Below are 10,869 nucleotides of genomic sequence, written 5' to 3' on the forward strand. Positions count from 1 at the left end.
TTTTCTGCCTATTTCTTGATAAGACATGTATAAAGGATTGCATGTATTTAATAAATATACAAATCAGACGCAATAAAAAAGACAGTGGCTTCAGTTTAGTCTCAAAAGACAAAAGAAGGCAGTGGATTACTAGTCACATTTTAGCTGACGGGATACCGGGTGCAATGAAACGAGCGCCCCGCAGCACTCAGCGGGTTGGCAGCGGACCAATCATATCCCTCTGCGTCACAGTTGGGTGGACTGAAATTCCTCACTCCGGAGTTTGGTTGGGCACGCGCAGACAAGGGAACTTGCTAGTCGTCCAGTTGGCAAACTGACGAAGTTGTCTTTGGAAACTTGAAGACTCAAAATAAAACCACTATGACTTCGACGAACATGTTTCAAGGGTTGGATACTGGTACAAAACCAAGTTCAAGGTGAACAATGTATAACGTTAGTCGCGTTGCTGGGTGATATGTGACAGGAATGGCCTACGATGTTTTTATTTGGAGTGCAGTGAGCGGTTGGTCGGCTCGTATCTCAACGTACGTTAACTAACGTTAGGTTATAACGTTGTACGACAGCAGCTCTTACTCTCACTTCTCTGCGAATACCTTCAGCGGTAACAACGCTAGCGTTTAGCGCTGTCACGAATACATTGTGGTCGCTCATCTTGATAGCTAGCTTGGTTTGAGTTGTCTTCGCATTAGCCACCTCAAGAGTGAAGAATTAGCCTATAAGCTACCCGACCAGGCGTTGTCTGCTGCGCCTGCGGAAGTGTGAAAGCCACTTCAGGCTGCTGCTCTTTGTACTCGCCACCGATGGCGTTGTGGCCACATTGTTCTAGTCTAAGGAGGGTTTCCTCATCGAAAGCCTCAGTTCTTGGGTCGGCCCCGCTGAAATAGCCCATAGTCACGCATGTTGTTGCACTTAATAACATGAGAAATGATAGCGGGAAGACTTTTCAGACTTTGGTCAGACCTCCCGGTATATAATCGAATAACCTGTTATTTGATCAAGTAGCCTGTTATTTGGCTGCGTTGGTTTAAGCTGTTTACTGTAATATATTTATAGCCAGGCTAGCCTCTGTTTTCTACTGGTCCTCTTTGTGTGCAAGAAACATGACATCATGTTTCTAACAGCAATCAGTAAACACGAACCTCCATGACTCAAAGACATTGTATGCACTCTTTAATGTGGGAGGGATTCACAACCTCTGAGAAGGGTTACCTTCAATAAGCTTGCTCTGTATATTAGTGAGATGAATTCCAATCTAACCAGTAAACATACCTCGGTCTCAGTATTTGCAAGGTCACACTTGCACAAGATCTAAATAAGACTTGGACGGATAAATAGGATAGCACCCAAGGAAGGTGTCACTATATTCTCTCGTCTTTTGCAGGGTGTTGCAGCCTCCTGGAGGTGGCTCCAGTAACCTGTTTGGTGGCTTCGAAGAAGATTCTGCACCATCAAGAAGACCTAATAAGATGGCCTCTAAAGTTTTTGCTCCAGCAGAGCCGCCCCAGAGTGTACCCAGGCGCTCCAATCCTCCAGGTCAGACCAGCTTGTCAGGGATAATGGATGTGTGTCTATCAATGTCCAGGGTGTGAAAACTGTTACTATAATGTGATGATTCCAGTATAAACACTGTCCTCTGTGCCTGAATGTAATCCGCCTCCAAATTTTGTGGTGTGTGTGCCATGTGCAGGTATGTTTCCACTCTACTGCTAAAAAATAGTCTTGAGTTTCCAGAAGAGCACTGTTTGGTCACCCTGACTGCCTTATCTGCTGTTTCTCACTGTGGCATTAGCATCCCTGAAATGATCAGTGAATTGCTGCCACTGTAGTACAGTATATGACACTATAATTTGCTTATGCACACGGTGTGATGCTGAAGGGAGAGTGAGTTGCCGTCATGACACGGCCGCAAAACGTAACCAACATCTTGGTAATATTTTATGTAGGTGGGAAGAGCAGTGGAATATTTGGAGAGCCTGAACCTCCAGCTCAATCACAGAGACCCATCCCTCCAGGTGGGCAAAGCAGCAACATATTCGGGGTTGCAGAAAGCTGCAAACCTGCCCAAAGCTCAAGCAGGGGTCACCCAAATAAGCCAAAGGTAGGCCGTGCCCCTACATTTTATACTCATTTTCACTATACTTGTGTTTTTGTTTATTCTCTTTCACCCCTGACTCTTAAACTCGTAAACATACAGGAATAGTTCATCCAAAATTTTATCTGATCCTCATTTTATCCTGTAATACTTGAAAAGCACAGCATCTGTGTCACATACCCCAGTATATCTGTCTGTCTTCTCCATGGGTCAATAGTGTTTGTGCAACCAGGCCACTGTTCGCTAAGACTGCTGAGTCTTTTGCAACAATCTCAGCTGTGACACAAATGAATTGCAAGCAGTCACTAATGAGCAGAAATCTGCTAAAACACGTTGAGGTTGTTAGTGGCTGTGTTTGTATTTCATCAATACATAGAAAGACAGAATTCACTGACTAGATTAGGGCAAGCCTTAATTTTTCAGTTATCCTGAATTTATTCTGCTGTTGTGAAGTGGCCCCCTGGAAAACATAGTAAAGGCATGTAAACATGAGGTGTTTCTCATACCTGGGAAGGTGGAATGTCTCAGCTACTCATGACTTACACAAACGTTACTGTGATTGGGTCCCTTTGGAAAGCCCTTATTTGCTCGCAGTTTAGGGAAACTTACCAACATCAACAGTATTTATGATAACTTGTTTATGACAGAAGTTCAAACTGATGATGTGGTGTTATCCTAGACTGATTGAATAGCCTGTCAGCATGACCTGAAAAAAGTTGCCATCCTGTGTTCAAGGAAATAATGCAAATAAACTTTACTTGCTTACAAAAACTGTGAAATCTATGCCATAAAATAATTAATTCTGTTAAAAAAATTCAATCTGTGTCACAAGGAGATTTTGCAGCTGCAAACGCAGTCAAACTACTCAGTGTGGGTAATGGTCACTCACTAGCTATGACTCATTTGATCCTTTTACACAGAGCACATGTGATAGAATTGTATATGATCATTGAGGAAAATATCGTGTTCAGCCTTATTACAAGTTCTGTTGACTATAAACATGCAGTTTTGGTATTTTCATTTTCCTTTTATCTAACAAGATTAAAGTCTTGTTGAGATCAAAATCTTTATTTTTAGAGAGACCTGACCAAGGCTGGTAGAGAGGCAAATACTTCCACTTCAAGATGCCTTTTATAAATGCATGAAAGTTGGGCTGTTTTACAGAATTTGAGCTGCTGCTTTAGCTTGATTTGAAGTAGAACAATGAAGAAGGATGGTTTTAAGTCCTTTCATTGATTACACAGTGAGAAACCTCTTACCTTTAATGTTTTACAGGACAATCTAAGTGTGGGACCTGAACCTGAATCACCAGGTGAGTTTCTTACATACAGAACAATGTCCATGTTAAATGTTTTTGGGAGATTGGTCTTCTACAGAATAATCCTTCTCCGTCCACTCACTGTAGCATTGAAAGAACCTCTGATCACAGGGATTAGACTATAGTTAGGTCTTTTGTTTTTTTTTATTGAGACAAACTGCCTTTCTTCTTGATCCTGAGTTTTGCAACAACTGGTTATAAGATCAACCGTTGCCTTAAGTTTGAAAATGTTGACATTTTTTATGTGCAAGTATAAACACAGAGTAGTCATGCTTGTAATTTCTATACATATTATTTTTAATGCTGTTCTCTTGAGATCATCACTTAATTATTTACCATATCTTGAGAAAACGTTGTTTGCTTTGTGATTCTGACATAATCAAACTGTCCTTTTGTTTTCTTGTCACAAGAAAACAAAAGGTCGTTTCCTGTTCTTACTTAAACTATTGAGATCATGCCAGGAAATGTTTATCTTAAGTTACCTCTCAGATGTGCATTCAACAAAATTTCAGTTCAGTTATGAATCTTTCCTGACAGACTGATTTTGAAAGCATCAAATCAGGTGTGGCCAAAAGAACTAGACACTCATTTTTGAGTTCTCCATGATTATCCTGCGTTCTCGAGAAAACAAAGTTGTGTTCTTCTGAGAAATCTTTTTTTTTTTTTAGATTTCTATTCTGTATTAAAATTGGAAATAGGTGGTAATATCTTGAGGATATTATTCTGCTCTGCCATTTTTGTAAATCCTTTTTTCTTTCTTTTTCTTCTCCAAGCACCCGAGCCCAAGGTCAGTCAACCTGAGGTGAAGGAGGAAGCTGCCCCTCCAGCTCCCGTGCCAGCCAAAGAAGAGCCTGTTGCTGTCTCAGCCCCTCCAGAGCCTGAGCCTTCTTCTTCCCCTTCCTCTTCCTCACCTCCAGATGAGAGAGATGAGACTACTGGTCTGAAGAAGCACGAGCCTCATCTGGGACCCAAGCCTCGCTCTCACAACAGGGTCCTCAACCCCCCCGGAGGAAAGTCTAGTGTGGTATTCTACTGATGAGCTGAACACACCACTCCGACCTGTCTGTGTCCATACACTCCTCGTCTGCTCCTCTGTTGACCTTCTCTCATTCCAACTCCCCCTCTCCCCACTGTTCTTTCACCCGTGCATCTAATAGCAGACAGGAATTTTTGTTCTTCACACCAGATTCCTAGCCAAACATGTTGTCCTCAACTTCTTGCACTTTCAGCCCATTTCTCTGTTGAAGCTCTTTGTTCAGATCTTTATAATCTTCTTCATTGAAACCTGCAGTTATACAATCACCAACTGATCAATCAACAGGCTAGCTATTGCCAGATAACTGTAACTGTGACACCGTTCAGTCTCAATATTGCGGTTACTGTTTTCACTGTGTCTGTGTTTTTCAGCATGTTTAAATGCAGTTCGGTCGGTTTAAGGCACAATTATTTGTCGGTTTTTGGAAAAGTTTTTGCATCTCAAGAATGGTTAAGACGTTGGAGTGCTTGTATAATGTTCAGCTTTAAACAGTCCTAGATTCCAATTATTTGGTGTAACCGTAATCCTCGCGTGAGAAATTCAACTCAAATGTCAGGGTGATTTGTTTTAAACCTTAATGTGTTCAGTCAGGAGGGGGTGAATAAGTCTTTTCACCAATGTAATATGTAAAATGTTTCAGGGAGTTCCACTAGTGCCAAATCCTTATTGGATGATGACATAAAACCTTTTTTGTTTGGCAGTTTTTCAAAATAATGTTTTAGACAACAACCAATGACCATATAATCAGAAGCCTTACGCCAGCTAAATATATTTCATCTTTCTTGCCTTCTCATGAATTACTCCTTCATGGTTTCCTTCTCTAGAATACCAAAATTGACTTTGAAACAAAGACGAATGCGATTGTTTACTCCCCAATGTTTCTGCTTCCTTAAAGAAATTCCATTTTGATTTTATGCGATTGTATTGTGTAGGTGCTTTTCTGCTTCGTCCTCATTGCTTGCTTTATCTGAGAACATGCCTTTTTTTTTTTTTTTTGCTTGGGGTAGGCCTTTGTTTATGTTTTAAATTAAAACGGCTGAAGACAAGTGAACTCTGGACAAGCGTGTGGCCTACCTGAGTCCAGGTGGGCTCATTGATAATCACCTTTTCACCCACTTCATGACGCACATTCATGGTATTCTGGTGCCAGCCTGTCCCCTGTGTGTTGATGTGCCTGGCAGGCAATGAGTGCAGCAGAAAGAAATCCTGTGTATTGCAATAAAACTGTTGTTTTGCATTTAGAGTTTGCTTATTTTGTTTACTTTCCAAAAACAGAAATATGACACGTCTTTGACTATTGAAGATTCAGTAATTACTAATTGGAAGTAGTGTAGTAACAATAGTAGCAGTTTTATTTAAAAGTAGAAATACCACGTGTACCTTGTTGAAATGTTTGTCTGGATCTGGGAAAATGTGACATACAAACTAAGTTTTGTCTGCTCCAGATTTATAGTTAATTCTTGAATCTCTGACACTGATGCTTTTGTCTGGATTTGCCCTTTTGGCAGCACTCTGTGCAAGCTGCTTGTTCAAAAGACAAAATGGCCACTTAATGCCTTGGAGGAAAATGTAGTTTTAGCTTTTTACTACACATTGGAACCTCTGATACTGTTTCATTTTTTATCCTTTTTAAACAGCGGCCTAAAAGAGCAAACTGAATACATGTGAGTATACACAGATACTGAGATAAGTAGACTTAATTTATGATACCAAGAAACTCTCAAAACTAGGTCTCCTTATTTTACATAAGTAAAAGTAAGTACTGATGAACATTTTATTGCTTAAAAGAAATGGATAATACTCGTATGCATTTCCTACAAACAAAAGCCAGAGACAGCAGGCGGGGCTGGTTGTGTGTAATTTGTAAGCTCAAAGGTCATATGCCTAATTATATAAGACTTATTACAGGGTGTCTGCGGGGTCTTAAAAAGCCTACAATCCAATAATCTTAATTTAAGACATGATTTTATATGATTTGTATCTCTTTTAAGTGTGTATTCATCTACAAAATGAAAGCGACATCAAACCAATACAGATTTTCCTTCCTATCCTTCAAACTTTAGAAATTGAGTTAAACTTGTTTAAACCTGCAGAAACCCTGTACAACATACTGTACATGCTGGAAGCCGTAAAAGTTGACGCCCAGCATCCTATAGTGCTGCACAATTGTGGGTAAAAGATGACATTGGTGTAGAAAAGTTCTGTGTGACTGCTTGGACCGTTATGACCAGCATCTCTTTCACATGTAGCTTGTCTGTATGAGTTCTCACCAAATGTTTTATGGAGAGCAACGAATGGTGTGTGTGGGTGTGTGGGGATGTGGGTGTGGGTGTGTGGTATGAGAGTGGTAAATTCAGTGTTTAAAGCAATAACAACATGAGACAAGTGATCAATATATATATATATTGAATTGCAAAAAAGGATGTTTACTTAAGAACCAAATAAAAACAAACATAAGAAACACAAAGTGACCAAGCAGATTTTATTTCTTTCACATTTTACATCCTTAGAAAACTGAAAGCCTGGACCCCCGAAGGACGAACCCGCCCTCTGCTGGGAGTGTCTGAAGGAAATCGATGAATGGTGTGAAATGTAAATATTGTCAGTATTTCGCTGCCACCTACTGAGTGAAATAGGGACAGCTGAAGCTTTATGCTGATGAAACACTTCCAGCTTTGGACACATAGTCAATATTCTTTATGGCAGATTTAAAAGTTTAGCTCACAATTTATTCTGTTTTTGTCTGACTTGAATTATGTCGATTCAGTGCTGCCGATACACATACTGTACATTAATACTGCTGTCTCTCTTTCTAGTAGCATGTCATGTCACAGGAAGTGAACCAGCGAAACTGAAATATTGAGGTAGTTAAGATTCATTTGTCTGTAGAGCTGTGGGTCCTTTATCTACCCAGTTTGTATGCTTCATTGACCAGTTTTTGTCTCCATTGTTAATCGTCTCCACAGCAAACAATAGCCCAAGCTACAGTTGTCAGGCTGAACGAAAGGTCAAGTGAAAGATGTTTGCTCTCAACTCTTTCCCCTTTTGTTATTGTCTGGAAGTGATTTTATGTCCTATACTGTGGGGTCGTGAGGCTGTATGCTCCCACCCCTCTTATGTTAAGGCATTAGTCTCATCAGGCATGAATGAATTCTGACCTGTTGATAATATTATACTTACACAGTCTACATGTGTAAATCATTTTACATTAAAGCTTTTTAAAGGCAGGGAATAAACATAAATCAAGACCACAGCTCCAAAATAAAGTAATAAAATCTTCCGATGCATCCAGTAATGTTGCTTGGTTTAGTTGGAGATATTCATCCCTCTTTATGCTGACTAGGAATGTCCATTACATGAAGATTTTTCAGCTCTGTTCATCTCTTTTGCAGAGTTAAGTGCTTCTGCTGATAAAAGAAAAGCTGAAATTCTCCCCATCTTGATCCAATGCCTGCAAGGTCCTGTCATAGAGGTCAGTCCCTTCTCCGACCATGTTTTAAAATTGCATCCATGTGGCAGAAATCAAAATGAAACATACTGAAAGAACAAGCTGTATATGTCCTCTTAGTTCATGCAGGTTCTTACCAACCAGCACTCCTTATGTTCCTGGTTATTTCACCATAGTCAGTGAAAGATCATTCAGTATTTTCAATTGTGGCAGAGGAGAGGGATTAAATGTGTGAAGGACCTTTTTAAGGAAGGGCACTTCATTTCTTTTGAACAGTTAAAAAAAAGACTTCAGTATCCCTCAGTCAGATTTCTTTAGATACCTGTCGGTACGGAGTTATGTAAAAGCACACTTCTCTTTAACAACCCCTCAGAGTACATGGATAGATGAATGTTTGAACATGGATCCAGTTGACAGAGGTCTGGTGTCTGTGTTATATGATAATATCCAGAGAATTGCCGTCATACCACTTAAGAGATTAAGAACCACCATATCAGATGTACACTGGCAGGCAGCAATTACATTGGTACACTCCTCATCAATATGTATTCGACATGGGTTGCTGCAGTTTAAGGTTCTGCACAGATTACATTTATCTGCTATAAACTATAGCCAAACTAAACCAGGGTAGGGTTTAGACCCGACTTGCATCAGATGCAGGCAGGACCCAGCTAGCCTCAGTCACATGTTTTGGTTATGCCTGAAACTGACTCTATTTTGGACAGGTATATTTGATACATTTTTATGTATGTGTAATAAAGTTATTAGTCCCAACCCATTAACTGCATTATTCGGGGTCATCCCTCAGTAGACACCAATAATGAGGCGCCAGGCTGAGGCTATAGCATTCTTCACCCTACTGGCTCGACGTCTGATACCCCTTGGTTGGAAGAAGGTTACGCCCTCTTCTCATAGGCGTTGGGTGGAGGAGGTGATGTCCCATCTCAAACTAGAACAACTCAAATACACTGCCCAGGGGACTACCCATAGATATTATAAAGTTTGGCAAACATTTCTATCCTATTTCGAGGATGAACTCCCTTCCCTCAATACTCAATATAGTGTAGCCTAAGTCTAACCCCCCCTTATGTATGTAACTCTGTATGCAGTTATGTGCGTATATACATATAAATGTGTGTGTATATGTGTATGTATAGCTACCTTGAATATACTGAGTCATTTCTGTTTATTTTTCTGATTTTTGTATTTATTTTATTTATTTATTTTCTGGGGTATTGAGTACTACTGTGAGTTATATAATGTGAAAATCAATAAAAATATTGGAATAATAATAAAAGATCATTCAGTAGTTTAAATAATGGTTGATTATCCCTCCTGAGCTGCACAACCAACTGTTGTTTCCACTGTGATATGAACCAACATGTGTTAATTATATGTAGTTCTCATATGCTGCATATTCAGACACAGTGAACCCAATCTACAGTACAGGTTAAAGTGGAGCACCTGAGCACCAATCCTTTGGAAAAGACCACTTTAAAATGTGTAATAAGATACATTATCATTACCAGTGTTCAGACAATTTGAGCTGATTCATCAGGAGCTGCTAGTTCAACAAAAAGGTTTTTTAAAGTACTTTTATTCTGTAAGGTGGGGATTTGTATTTATTAAAATGGACCATCACATGTGAACGTTTAGCTTTAAAATAATCTTTAATGTTTCATAAAGTCCGGTCCTGTATAACTGTTTGTTTGTCTGGATTGTGAAGCATTTACTTTCATTTTTAGAGAGTGCATTGTCATTATTATTAAATTCTAGCACCGGGTCCTGTTGTAGACTTTGGTCAAGTGGGTTACGAAGGGAAAACTGCGACTTCCGGTTTCAACTTACAAAATAAAACTACTGGCAAACGTGTCTGCATAAAGTAAACTAAAGTGTAATATATAACATAATATATCCTAGACTATAAATAAAGTGTATCACTATTTATATCTATTTAAACAGATTTCATAAATGAGCTCAGAATAGAGTAGTGTTTAAGCATTGAGAGCTTACAGCAGAAAAGTATTATTTTAAACATTCATATTAAGTGTACTCCAGATTAAGCTCTTCAGTTAAACTGAGGGACACAAAAGAGACAGGAATGGTGAAAACTGAAGCAGCAGCAGCTGAGATATCCTGAGTTTTACTCCCTGGTATGGGTCAAGGTTCAGAAACACTGAATCCTACATTTCCCACAATGCAACTAAGAGCATTGTTTTGTTTTACCCTCTCTGTTGGAAAATGCCCACGTGTTTCAAACTCCACACCCTCAGTTTGTATTGCAGGCTTTGTTATACATGTGTCTCCAGACTCAAACAGAGATAAACATGATAAAAACATGATATAAACATGAGGGTCTCAGACTTTAGAAAGCTCCAGAGCCAAAACTACCAGTCCTGTGTGATACTTCTTAATGTATAATCTCTGTTTTTCTGTCATTTAGTTAACTGATGGCCCTCTTTTAGTGACATATTTTATGGATATTTCATATTCTAATAAAAACTGTACAATTAACCCAAACAGTGAAGAAGTTTGTGTAAAACTATATATAGAGAGATTTATTTTTGTTTTCTTGTCCCTGACACTTGATCATTGCTCTATTAGACAATTTACATTTCTTTACAGACGTGCGGCAAATGCTGAGATATAGGCCTACAATGTATATTCTTTCCTTTTTTATTAACACACCTTAAAATGAAGAAGACCTCATGTCCCTCCCATGGAGCTTTGGTGACCCCTAGTGGGGGTCCTGAACCCCATGTTGGGAACCACTTCTTTAAACTAACATTAAAAAAACAGAAAACTCTACCTTTGAAATTAAAGCAATGCATTGTTTGGATATCTTTGTAAAGATGAGTTTTTGTAGTTATCCCCCATCATCATAATTCCTCATCTTCTGTAGCTTTATTGTGAAATCGCGACGCTGACTTCCGGTTGGGTGCGTCTGACTTGACGCAGTGAGTCCTCTTGCTCAA

At 39.4% G+C, this 10,869-nt stretch overlaps 1 protein-coding gene across 1 annotated transcript; it reads left to right on the forward strand.

Annotated features, from left to right (window-relative positions):
• The first annotated feature begins 251 nt into the window (after positions 1 to 251).
• jpt2 (Jupiter microtubule associated homolog 2) lies at positions 252 to 5,683 on the forward strand. The gene is made up of 5 exons (XM_051389408.1): positions 252 to 416; positions 1,382 to 1,533; positions 1,944 to 2,098; positions 3,368 to 3,404; positions 4,184 to 5,683. The coding sequence occupies exons 1-5, from the start codon at positions 361 to 363 to the stop codon at positions 4,444 to 4,446; spliced, it is 663 nt and encodes a 220-aa protein (XP_051245368.1). The 5' UTR covers positions 252 to 360; the 3' UTR covers positions 4,447 to 5,683.
• Positions 5,684 to 10,869: the final 5,186 nt, after the last annotated feature.

Source organism: Dicentrarchus labrax, unplaced genomic scaffold, assembly GCF_905237075.1.
Source record: "Dicentrarchus labrax unplaced genomic scaffold, dlabrax2021, whole genome shotgun sequence".
Lineage (NCBI taxonomy): Eukaryota > Metazoa > Chordata > Actinopteri > Moronidae > Dicentrarchus > Dicentrarchus labrax.

Excerpts from the sequence above, each read along its gene's own strand:
- jpt2 (XM_051389408.1), top strand. The coding sequence starts at position 361 with ATGACTTCGACGAACATGTTTCAAGGGTTGGATACTGGTACAAAACCA. Across the intron at positions 417-1,381 it reads GGTACAAAACCAAGTTCAAG|GGTGTTGCAGCCTCCTGGAG; the intron begins GTGAACAATGTA and ends CGTCTTTTGCAG. Across the intron at positions 3,405-4,183 it reads ACCTGAACCTGAATCACCAG|CACCCGAGCCCAAGGTCAGT; the intron begins GTGAGTTTCTTA and ends TTCTTCTCCAAG.